The sequence below is a fragment of the Meira miltonrushii genome, assembly GCF_003144205.1.
Source record: "Meira miltonrushii strain MCA 3882 unplaced genomic scaffold FA14scaffold_3, whole genome shotgun sequence".
Lineage (NCBI taxonomy): Eukaryota > Fungi > Basidiomycota > Exobasidiomycetes > Exobasidiales > Brachybasidiaceae > Meira > Meira miltonrushii.
Window position 1 is genome coordinate 2,806,139 of NW_020289945.1, and position 12,252 is coordinate 2,818,390.

The following is a 12,252-nucleotide window of genomic DNA, read 5'->3' on the forward strand; positions in this document are numbered from 1 at the left end:
AAGCCGTGTGTGGGTGGGTTGTGATATATATCGTCTGATGACCTGTCTGGGTTACGTCATTGCGGCATATCACTCACTGACACTATCTCGGCACGGTCACCGTTTAATAATCACAACGGAGAAAACATCTAACAAACAAAAGCCAAAAGATCGATTTGTTTGTGTTTCTTTAACATACACGGTGTAGCCGCAGGGTGCCTTATCGAAATGAATTCCACATTCATATAAGACAACAGCCGTGGCAAGTGCACAAAACGGGGGCCGGACATTCGGATTGGTACACAAATATTTAAATTATTTTCCGAAGTCTATAATATTTCATGACATCCAGAAAGCAAGAGAATAAAAATACAAAATTCATTTGTATGTTATAGCAGCACAGGTGTATTGAATCATGTCTATTGCACTTGCGGCTGTTTTCCTTTTCTTTTCCTACTTTCTTCTTGCCTTGATCGTTCCTCGGCAAGACTTAATTCAATCGCAAATCGCAAATCATCATCCATTTGATTATCATTTGAAGGAGAAGAAGATCGCGTTTGATTCTCATTCTCATTACGTGCTAAAATTGATCCACTTCTAGCCTTCATCGATGGTCTACTTGCCGTCAAAGCAGAAGGTGAACTCGAACTCTTTGATGAATGGATCGGACGAAGGCTAGGACTGCCTTGTGCCCATGCCCCAATCGGACTACGTGCTTGAAAAGATGATGATGGAGATTGAGTTGCCGAAACTGTAGATGCAGGGGTAGATGCATTAAAGCTATTCTTCCGGTTACCATTACCAAAAGATGCGTGAGTCGGATGCGGTACAGGAGAGCCTAGATCTAATCGTGAAGGCGATTTGCCTCCAAAACTGTTTGATGGCTCGAACACTGGCCAATCTTGTGGACTGTCAAATGAAGGCTTCGAAAGGTTCGAATTACTGGGCCTTCTTGAGGAGCTTGCCGTGGAATAAGATGGCAAACGCGCATTTCTTGGAACATGAACGGCTTGAACTTTACTATTTGCATCTCCAACTCTCATATTTCTTGATGCTGATGAACCTGCATTCTGTAGAATATCCCATGCACGTGAAGGTGGCGAAGAGAATGCATGAATAAATGGCGATGAATTTGGACTTGTGGCTGAGCTTCTGGATGTACTTCGATATGTATGATTCATATCATCTTGACTTTCATCTAAAGCATCCTCGCCATCTTCATCATCTGTTGCAGACTGAGAGACCAGCTTGCTAGAATCTGCGCTACTTTCAGCAAGTGCAATCTGTTCAAGAGCATCTTGTAGCTCATCCTCTGCGCTTGTCTTTCTTAGACCAACCCCTTTGCTTCCTGTAGCACTTCCTCCTTTGCTTTTTTCATCCATCTCGTCTCTGCTCAACATCATTGCATATTCAAATGCTTCTTGTTCGGTCATATCGTCCAATTCAGATTCAGGTCGGGTGCCCAATCTCTGTCTATCAGCCAGACGATCCTCTTGTTCTTGTTGCAATTCTTGCTTTGTTTCATAGATATCTCTCTCCATCTCTTTCTGAGATTGCATTTTTGGATCCCACAATCTACCCATCGCATTACGACCGGTACGTGAGGTGACCTTCTTGCCTGCATTTGTCTTGTTATTTCGCAAACGTTCTGCACGCCAAGCCAAAACTTGAGATCCAATGCAGGCAACGATTGTCTCTTTTCCAGCAATGATCTGGCCAACATGAAATCTTGATGCTTCTTCCTCCGTCAGTTGTCCGGAAGCCAACATTCTTGCAGGATGCCGAGTAGCAGAACGATCGTTGAACATTCGAATCAATTGACCACTCAGAGGACAAAATGCTTTAATCGTGCCGTCTGAACTACCAACAACAATCGCATGCTCTGTCACATCTAGAGCTGTGATACCCATATGATGAGCATCTAAGCACGACCAAGCTTGAATATCTTCACCTTCTTTCGACTCTGCTTCCCAGTCCCAGATAATCAATTTGCCATCTTTCGTACCACCACAGACATATTTGCGTTCACTAAAAAGAGCTGGTCCTCCATATTGATCTGTACTTAATGCGGTATCTTGACCAGGTACGGTCACCACACCTGCAGTGGTTGCCGATGAGCGCTGGACAGCTTTCGTGAGCTCAAAGTCGGGACGAAGGCAGCAGATTTGGCTGGCTTTTGGAGCAATAAATACATCTCTTTTGACGATGACATTTGCATCGTTCAGATTGACCGTGTAGCGTGCAAAAGTACTGGCATCCTCGGAGAAGCAGAGCAGTTGAGCTTTCTCGTACTTCCGATCATGAACAGAGCCGGATAGGTCAATATCCAATGCAAGCAGTGTCGGTACAATGACAGGCTCCGTTGCAGAGCTTAGAATCGTTTGAAGCTCAAAGCGATTGATTCTTGCGTGGATCTTTTCCATGGCCTTTCGTCCTTCTTTTTGAGCCAGTGTAGGTTCAAGTGTGTTTGGCTCTTCGAATGCAGACGCTGGCAAGTTCAAAAGGCCGGCGATATCGATATTTGTCCACATGGTGAGATGTCCACTAGACGTAGCTGCGACGATTGTGCCTGACTCAAGATGAATGGCCAAACGCATCACCGGTACAGGTCTAGATGCTGGCCCCGAAGCCTGCTTGTTCTGATGGGCAACATCTGTCCACAGCGGAACAGCCTTTTTGGGACTCCAAAGTTTCACACTACCGTCCATTCCGGCGGTGACGAAAGTCTCGGAAGCATCACCCAGTGCTGCTTGCCTTTGACGTATCTTTTCCGGACTTCGTTCGATGCTATGTGCTCCACCAGCTCCTGTTCCGAACGGCATCGCGATATCCATGATTGGCCCGATGTGAGAAGATCGCGTGGAGAATTGCACACCTCTGATCAAACCTCTTGGATTTGTACCTTGCCTGGCTAGATTTGTCATTGCAACAGCGCCCGAATGAAAGCCCCAAACGATACGGGTAGCGTCTGCTTCCAAACAAACAGCAGAGATATCCAGGACACCTTGTTCCGCGGCCAGAGCTGCTAATCCAGCAGCATGAACTTGACCTGAAGCATCAAGAAATCCTTTAGAAACTTTTCCTGTGAATGGATCACAACGACTTGCCACACCATGTGCCAGAGATGCTGAAAGCATGAAATTATGCGGTAAAGAAAGAGCGATTGAATGAATGACTCCAACTCGCGCATCAGAGATCACTGTTGGCGCTCTTGCTTTTCTCCATCTTCGAATCAAATCGGTTCTTTGCATGTATTCTTGTTTCCAGCTACTTGGCTCAACACGTCGCAAGATCGGCGTTGTAGCTTGATCCGCTTCTACGGCTTCTATGCCGAAAGCCAGAGAGAATGCTAATCTCCATGTTGCTTCATCACGAATGACAAAATTGAAAGCTCTACAAACGAATGCACATTGAACCATAGACCGTGCATCTAAATGAGCAAATATACGGGCGAGAAGTTCCGGTGGTAAAACCGCGATTTGGGCTAAAGGATCACCTTCGCCATCTTCATTCTCTGCTTCAGCAGCCGCTCGAGCTTTGAGAACTTTGAAAGGTATGCCAGGCTTTGGCTTTGCTTTCCGATGAAGGGTTCGAGGTCCCAAATCTTCACGTAAATCGGCATCTGTTGAGATGGCCGCTCCACTTTGGTCTATATGCGAAGTTGGTTGAGTGGGGTTGAGCGATGGCCACTCTGATGGATCATCAGTGGTGCTTGCAAAGTCATGTTGGGTGTTTGTGTTGGAAGTGCTTGCTTGATTGGTTTGATTGATTTGTTCTCGTTCTCGGAATACGATAGGTGAATGATTGGACATAAATAAGCGTCAAAAGAACCTTGAAAGAAGTCTAGAGATCGAAAGCAATCTCTTGTATTTGAGCAATCTATCGATACAACGTGTTAAATGACACGTTAGCAAGGACCAAAGAAAGGATGAAATTGTTTGTCGGGAGAAAGTGTACGTGATGGTGAAGGAATACGCTAAAGGAATTGATTGTACGGATGTATGCAAGTTGTATATTATATTATATTTGCCAAGCGCGTTGTTTGAATTTCAGCCCGCACGCATGTATAGTATGATATAATTTGACCAAAGTCCGACAAGCCAAAAGAAAGGCAAACAGTACTGTAATGTCAATGCATTCTAACCAAATACGGCGGGCGGCGGCACTGCACAGCTTTTTATTTTGGAGTTGATTTGAGGTTTGCATGAAATAATAGTCAACCTTCTAATCGAAAATTGAATTCATACTACAAAACTATCATCATCACCTCTTTGAGTAGGAAAGGGAAGTCCACTCTCAACAACAATTTCAAGAAAAGTATTTGATTCGCTGTCAACCTATCATTCACATCAATGACGAGCACTGCAAATGCTTTGAGGAGGAAATTGGTCGTCGTAGGAGACGGTGCATGTGGTAAGACATCACTGTTGTGTGTATTCGCATTAGGTGAATTTCCAACCCAATACGAACCAACAATTTTTGAAAATTATGTTGCAGAAATTCGATGTGACGGTAAACCGATTCAACTTGCACTGTGGGATACGGCAGGACAAGAAGGTTATGAACGTTTACGTCCACTTTCATACGCACAAGCACATGTAATCTTGATCGCTTTCTCAATCGATTCACCAGACAGTTTGGAAAACGCTCAGTATAAATGGTCAGAAGAAGTTCGTCAAATTTGCGGTTCTCATATACCAATCTTGTTGGTAGGATGTAAGGCAGATCTACGAAACGATCCAGGATCTAATCCTTCTTCTGGCTTCGTCAATGCGGAACAGGCAAAAGTTGTGGCTTCGAATATTGGTGCAAGAGGCTATCACGAATGTTCTGCTTTGCGTAATGAAGGCGTTGATGTGAGTATCCTCTTTCGTCAATTTGAAGTAAATCATACTCACACCCCTCTCTTTTTCATTTAACAGGATATCTTTGAAGCAGCCACTCGAGCTGCCATGCTGGTCCGTGGCTCTGGAGGTGGCGCAAAAACAGGAGCAGGCTCCGAAAAACGTCGCAGGAAAAGCAGTGGTCAAGGTGAAGATGGTTCGGGTTCGTGTAAATGTATCATACTATAGAAGGTTCTTCGTTCAAATAAGGTTTTCCCGTTTTTCTTTGTTCTCTACCAAATTTCCACCATACACATATAGAATAAGCTCAAACCGGTTTGTTCATGCATCCCCTTAATAGCTTTACTTTTTCTTTACGATTAATGGTATACATTCATCAAAGAGCTGTTCTGCCGATAAAAGTACAATTGGGGTAACAGTAGAGTAAGAAGAATGGTTTGCGTTCCTTTTTTTTGCGAGTAAGATGTGAGTAGAGCAGGGAAATAATAGCAAGAGTGTAACTTTAAAACAATAGTCCATGAAGTGAAAGCGATGAATGGTGCAAGGAAAGAAGCAGCCACAAACGATGATCAAATTCGATCATTTATATTCAAGTTTTGCGCTTGAAGAAAGAGATTTTCGCTATCTATAGCAGCTAACGTTGTTCGACGGCCGGGTGCCAAAAGTCGTTCATCAGCAGGTGGACGTGCGACATGATAACGTCCATCGATACCTCGATATTCATTGGAATTTCCGCCGCTTGCATTTGTATCAAGAGATGATGTGTTGAATGTTCCATTTGTGCGCCACATCCTGTCCTCATCGGAAATATCGATCGGGCTAGCTATTTGTTCAATTCCATCTTCATCTCTCGAAACGTCGGATGGGCTTGCATCTTGGAGCCCAAACTCCATCTTTTTGGAACTTGCTGGCATCGATTCGCGAACGTTTCTGCGTCTATTGGACGTAATCGGATCGGGAGTGGGAACTGGTCTTGTACTTGATTGATTTCCGCTACTGGGATTCGACTGATCATTTGCATCCTTGCCTGATTCAATCTGTCCTGCGCTTTTTGTTTGTCCAAGTCTCTTCTCTTCGAATGCCATCAATTCAGCAACGAATCCGATATTAGGGCTGACATCATGCCGCCTATCCACAACATAAGAATACGATCGTTGCAATGTCCATCGATTCGAGTGGATCAAGTATGCCATGACTAATAAGACTGATCTTGATTTACCGGCTTTACAGTGAACGTAGATTGGTGCAGAGTGCAATCTTGCATCATCGAGAAAAGCGCATGCTTCCTCTATATATCTCTGCACTCCTTTTGCTTCTACGGTGTCTTTCAAAGGCAGCTTCTTGTATCGTTCAAAACCGCTCTCGGTGCCTTGATGAAGATTTAGGTGTTTTCCACCACCTTCTTCAATTTCCCAAGCAGCGTTCAAAATCCTCTTTATGCCCAACTTATCTCGTAGATATTCGGCTTCGCTAACCGTTGTGATTTCAGGTCCAAGATATAAGAAGTTGCTTATAATCTCAGAAGGTTCAAATGAAGCGGAAAGAATTGCACCAGAAGAAAGCGAGAATGATCTTGTAGGAGAAATTGGACTTCTGACAGATTTTGGAATCGCAGAAAGGCTGCCAGATTCGTGTACGGGTGCGCTATCTCTGCGTTTTTGAGCGGCAATCTGTTCACCTAAATAATCTTTTCGAATACCGGTAGCACTTTGCAACATTTCCCCGGCGACGAAATTGTTTCGATCAGTTGGTGTCCAGGTTGAGGTTGCATTTGAAGTATCATGATGCGGACTATTCCTTTGCCAAGCTGAAGAACTGCTACTGCTGCTTATGCCACTGCTCGTTCCGCTACTGCTTCCGCTTCCGCTACTCGTATCGAGTCTTAGACGAGGGCTGGGTTGTTTTTGAAGTGGAAGAAAGCCGCTACCTGCTCTTCCTGTAGAGCTGCTTGAGCCTTTATTTGTGGGTATAGAAGGTGGACTGGCGGTTATGGATGGCTTCGGAAGTGCATTTATAGAATTTTGTATTTTTGTTTGTTGTTCGATAGGTCCGATTGTATTGCTCTTTTTTATTCGTTCCGAAGTATCCAATCTGGTCAACATTGGCCTTGCAGGTCGTGAGACAGGCGGACGTGACATACTGGACGAAGGTGATAATGAATTTGGTTCGGTCACCATTGTGGAAGTGAATAACTTTTGTGATTGTTTTGCAGAAATGCTTGTTATATCGACCGTAATGACCGCCGCCGATCCGTTCATGAATGACATCAGTCTTTGCGATCTTTTAATCACGTTAGCACAGGCCTGATTTGGCCAATGCTAACGTGCTTTTGGTAAAGTGACCGATCCAAAAAATCTTGAAAGAGCTCAAGAAGTAGGATTGATGGTCCCAGTAACAGGTGAGGAAGGGGTATACTGAATGGTACCTTCCCTTGTCCTGTTCGATATCAAAGTCACCAAAGACGATCACCTTATTCTCCACAGCCTTGCCAGCTTGATCTTGTGGTGGGAAGAAGTACAAGGTAAAGCAGATTGATTAGTATTTTGAATGGGATCTGGTGATAAAGGTGGGTGAATGTTTCACCATTAAACTGTCAAAAAAAGGTGGAAATGAAAAAGAAGAATTTAGTGCAGAATACGAGTCAAATTACTCGTATAAGTACGGGGATATGAAGCGCACTATAATTACCACGCAAATCCGCGTCCAATGTACACCCCAATTTGCATTTAAAAACAATGGAGTTAAAGTGCAACCAAGAGAAAGAAGAAAGAAGGGAATTAGAAATACTATGATTACAGAGATCAAATTCAATTCTCAAATGTTCGAGACTTGGCAATACAAGCTTTCTAAATGCATACAGATTAAGCATAATCGGACATTGAAATGCTTAGAGTTGTGGTACCATTTCTCATTCTCGCTAACGTCTTTGCAGATCATTCTTTCATTTTATCACATATTCCCACTTTCTGTAATTGTCTTTCTTATTTTAACGCCAATCTTAATATCCGAACCAAAGGAAATAAACTACCGATACATAGACTTGGCATTCGGAATGACAATCAAAATGAAAAGCCACTCGAAGGGCTGTTGTAAACAATTCTCAGCCTTGACGTGAAATGTTTAGTTTGTTACGCCAAAATGGTGGATCGGAATGAAGGATGCCATCTATAGATCCATGGCGTTCAACAAAAAAAAAAGAGGCTGACAGCTATCTCCCTCTTTACTACCCACGACACCCGACTCGGCCAAAGAGAGTGTTTGTGTGTTGTAGCGCCGGTGTATGGGTATGCGTGTGTGTGCGGTTAGTTGTGTAAAGCCGGACTAGAGGCGCAGAAAGGGAAGACGCAGGCATGAAAATTAAAATATTAAAGACAGACAGTGCTTTCAAGCCCCACACTGCCAAAACCGTCACCTTTCCCCCAATTGAGACAAAGCACTTTCAAATCTTACTCATAGCCCTAACGCACCACACAAAATAGACTTGGATTTATATTTATATACCACCCTTTCTTCACCTCTTCCCTTCACTTGCAACACCCTACCTTACCACCTTTTCATCAACCGCTTCAGCATATCATCCACCCATCCGTATCGAATCATCGACAGGTTTGTGTGAGAAGAAAGAAAACGAAATTCGCTCCACCACTTAGCTTATTTCTATCAAAGGACACACATATCTCTTAACAATCTTTGTGGGAAATAGGCTGTGTCATCCTCTTGGCAACGAAGATACCACGTACACCATCTCTCTATCAGGCATCACCACGACATTATTTTGCATCCACGTCACGAATCGAGACAGTAGGCCCTAAACGAGAAATTACGCTCTCTCAATGACTTTCAGATAAGCTTTCTGATTGAAACAATTCCATCCGGTCGCCTTTTGTTTCTTCTCTGTTCAAGGAGAAGGCAGACATCTCAACAAAGATGACGACCGCTGAACCATCCAGCAGTAGTAGCGCAGGACCTTCTGCTCCTTCTACTTCTTCACTTTTCAATTCGGATGAGGCAAGATTTATGAGCGATTCGTTTTGTAGTGCAGAATCATTTGATCCTTTCACTGTTGGAGCACCAGGATTCAAAGTACCAAATGTGTTGCCTGCCAATATTGGCGGAATGGGATCTGCTCCAGGAACGAACGAAAATGGAGGAGAAGCTAATCCATCCTTAGCGGGGATATCGAATGTCGCTTTCAGTAATGAGAATGATGTCAATTCAACAACAGCAAGCAGGGGAGGATACGGACAGAATAAAGCATATCAATTACGACAGCTCGAAGCTCTCCAAGCAGAGAGATTCAAGTACCTATCTTCAAATCCCAAGCAGGATCAATCGCCAAATGCACCTCAATCACAATTCTCACATAGACACAGTCTTGCCGGACCGTCTTCTTTACCGGATACATCTACCATTGGACATAGTCTCTATGGTGATGGTGGACCGGATGCTTGGGCACAATTCATGTCAAACGCACAGCAGTCGAATGGTGCTCTACCGGCTGGCATGTCTGGTTTAAGCTCCAATTCAGTGCAGCATCCAGTCACATCCCAATCAGGCGATTTGAGCGACTTAGGTGCACGCTTCCCTAGCAGCCATCAATTTCCTGGGAGTGGGAATATGGGCCACCTACAAAATCATCGACCAGCTTCGTTTCCCTACTTTCAACAACAACACCAAATGCCAGGTCAATTTGTACCCAATCAGACTTGGAACGGCATACCTGCTCAAGATGGAATGAATTCAAGCGGAGGAGAATCAGGAAAGAGCAAGAAGAGCGGTAATCCAAAGACCAAGATGACGCAATCCCAATCAGCCAGTTCTGAACTGGATGGCACGTACACTTTTACACCTGCTCCAAGACCACCTTTGCCTGTTTTGGATGTGGAAAAGGTAGCACAGTCGAACGTGATCCCGCCAAATTTGCAAGAAGCATTCTTCTCGCCTTCTCTCAAACGGCTACAGCCTCACTTGAAAGATCTGCGTGAGGAACAAATGAAACGGAAAGCACAAGGATTGAGTGCGAATATCCGCAAAGATCGAAAGGATGCCAAGCAAACGCAAGGTGGACGTGGAGGAACGTCTGCAGATGATGATGAAGATGCAGAAGAAGGAACGGGCTCAGGAAAGAAGAAGCAATCGCATGTTCTTTTGACGGAAGCGGAAAAGAAAGCGAATCACATTGCCAGTGAACAAAAGCGAAGAGCGAACATCCGTAAAGGGTATGAACTTTTGTGTTCTTTGGTACCCAGCCTTCGAGAGAGCATGGATGAAGATGGCGGTGATGAAGAAGAAGACGATGAGGATGACGAAGATGATGCAGAAGAAGGCGATACAAAGCGCGGAAAGAAGAGAAAGCCAGGAGATGGTGGTGGTGGAGGTGGAAATGTGGACAGCAAAAGTGGACCGAGAAGCGAAGCAATGATTTTGATGAAAGTTGTTGATCATATTCATGGAAAGATTGATGAACATAATGCTTTAGTGATCAAAAAACAAGAATTGCAAAAAGAGCTTGCAAAACGGTACGGTGCTGATCCTTCTCTATTTTTTTGATGAGAGAAGATGACTATCTCAATGTATAATTTGTATTTTACATTTGTTGCTCATTTTTTTTACTTTACTTTACTATAAATTGGACTTGTTAATTAATTGATTAATCAATACATCATCACGTATGATATTCTGATTTCCAATTTTTAATTTCCACGGATCCAAGCCACAGCATCATCCTTCCACGGATCGCTATGAAGCCATCCACGGATACAGGCTATTGAATATATGGTATGATCTTATTCTTACGCATGAGGTCTCATCGGCATGTAAAGTCGATCAAGCTCGGCTTCAATTCAAATACCGACCTGGCCGACGAATACAGGGCCCGTCTTTTTAATTGATTTATGTCCAAAAAAAAAGGGGGGGAGGGATTGTGGGGAGAGTGGTATGGTTTTTTAAGCGGCAAAAACGCCGTCGCGGCGCACTGGGCTACGCGCTACGCTGAGCAACGAACGGCGAACGGCATTTTTGAAAGGGGGAATTAATTCGAGGGGAAAATGAATTAGGGTTATTTTACACCGAAAATAGGCGATGCGAAAAACCGATATACCGAAAATGCATTTCTCTCGTCTGTCTCTCAGAAGACGAGAGCTTTCTCCTATCACATTGACGATGCGGTGCGGCTTGTCAAGTCTGTATTCATGCTTGATGTCATGATTATGTAGTCCACGTGTGTTAAGTTAGGATCCGTCAAGAGAAGGGGGAGTGTTTATGCAATGGCTTGCTTAAGCGAATGAATCTAAGCTTGATCTTACGTTCAAATATGGAAAGCTGTCAATTGGTTGTATTCTTTCTGCATACAGAAATGATCATCATGCTTGTTATTTTTTCATTTCCCTTCTTTAATTGAAAAACGCAAGAAAAAGGTCAAAGAACCAAAGAATGATTTCTATCAACCTTGTTCCTTTTTAACTTGCATGAAAATGTATTTCTAACGCTAAGGCCGACAGACAGTCTCACACTCATGTTCGACCACATGGGTCTTTGCTAAAGAGAGAGAGAGTATCAAGGAGGGGGAAAAAAAGAGACGCGTTTAGCCTCTTTCTTTTTTTTCTGGCTGTTGCTCTGCACATAACTCACTCTCTTCCGCTACTTGCACTGTCTGTTGAAGTGGGCTCTTGAGAAAGCCAGTCAAGGCCTGAGAGCAGTTACATACATACTCACTACGCCTCCCAAATCAGTCAAACAACTTTTTGGCCTTTTAGTCACACATAAGGTGCATTTATACGAAACAGATCATCATGACATCCTTACTTTGAAGAAATCCATTCAATCTCTTTCACTATCATCACTCGATTTCAACACATCTGAATAGGCTCAGATTGTCATCAAGACAACTTACAGGCAAAAGAAGTCAAAGGCAGATTGGGCAGAGAAGCTTGTTTAAACAATCAAGTCTTGTCTCTAATCTATCCCTACCTTCTTCTCTCCCTGTAAATGCCTATTCAGCGCAAGTGAAAAGAGATTGGCAAAGTGCCGATCAGGCATACTCGAGATCGCTCGACCCACCATTTCAATCTCTCAAGACGTCTCTTTGTGCTCCCAGCATCGAGTGATCGTTTCGCAAACAGTTTGCGACCTAACGTGGTTGCCTTCTTCAAAGCAAAACTACCTCAGCAGATGGGATGCCACCAAATACATCCCAAACAAGAGAAGAGGTCTCTTCATCATCAGGCTCACCGAATACATCGATATCCGCTGGAACTCCAAGTGAACCTATCAGGAAAAGATCGGATCGTGATCAGTTCTCTCTAGTACTGGATCCAAGTTCATCATCCGTCACGACACCTTCTATCAGCACACCTCCTTCTGCTTCTTCTACATCTTCATTATTCAAATCGCGTAGACCTAGCAGCGTGTTTGAACACGTTGGTGGCAT

The 12,252-nt window shown here is 43.8% G+C and overlaps 4 protein-coding genes across 4 annotated transcripts; 2 read left to right on the top strand and 2 right to left on the bottom strand.

Annotated features, from left to right (window-relative positions):
• Positions 1 to 140: 140 nt before the first annotated feature.
• FA14DRAFT_174002 (uncharacterized protein) lies at positions 141 to 3,953 on the bottom strand. Its single transcript, XM_025500514.1, has one exon. It carries the CDS (start codon positions 3,789 to 3,791, stop codon positions 399 to 401), a length of 3,393 nt encoding a protein of 1,130 aa, XP_025354608.1. The 5' UTR covers positions 3,792 to 3,953; the 3' UTR covers positions 141 to 398.
• A 170-nt stretch (positions 3,954 to 4,123) lies between these two features.
• Positions 4,124 to 5,201, top strand: FA14DRAFT_148640 (ras-domain-containing protein). The gene is made up of 2 exons (XM_025497378.1): positions 4,124 to 4,835; positions 4,902 to 5,201. Exons 1-2 carry the CDS (start codon positions 4,332 to 4,334, stop codon positions 5,049 to 5,051), a joined length of 654 nt encoding a protein of 217 aa, XP_025354609.1. The 5' UTR covers positions 4,124 to 4,331; the 3' UTR covers positions 5,052 to 5,201.
• Positions 5,177 to 7,528, bottom strand: FA14DRAFT_161747 (uncharacterized protein). The gene has a single exon (XM_025499270.1). It carries the CDS (start codon positions 7,079 to 7,081, stop codon positions 5,393 to 5,395), a length of 1,689 nt encoding a protein of 562 aa, XP_025354610.1. The 5' UTR covers positions 7,082 to 7,528; the 3' UTR covers positions 5,177 to 5,392.
• Positions 7,529 to 8,750: 1,222 nt separating this feature from the next.
• FA14DRAFT_156975 (uncharacterized protein) lies at positions 8,751 to 10,373 on the top strand (the record flags this gene model as incomplete). Its single annotated transcript, XM_025497865.1, has 1 exon — positions 8,751 to 10,373. The coding sequence occupies one exon, from the start codon at positions 8,751 to 8,753 to the stop codon at positions 10,371 to 10,373; it is 1,623 nt and encodes a 540-aa protein (XP_025354611.1).
• Between the last annotated feature and the right edge of the window lie 1,879 nt (positions 10,374 to 12,252).

Bases quoted from the DNA above. Each gene is read 5' to 3' on its own strand.
- FA14DRAFT_161747 (XM_025499270.1), bottom strand. From the start codon at position 7,081: ATGAACGGATCGGCGGCGGTCATTACGGTCGATATAACAAGCATTTCT.
- FA14DRAFT_148640 (XM_025497378.1), top strand. From the start codon at position 4,332: ATGACGAGCACTGCAAATGCTTTGAGGAGGAAATTGGTCGTCGTAGGA. The intron at 4,836-4,901 runs GTGAGTATCCTC...TTCATTTAACAG, and splicing joins TGCGTAATGAAGGCGTTGAT to GATATCTTTGAAGCAGCCAC.
- FA14DRAFT_174002 (XM_025500514.1), bottom strand. From the start codon at position 3,791: ATGTCCAATCATTCACCTATCGTATTCCGAGAACGAGAACAAATCAAT.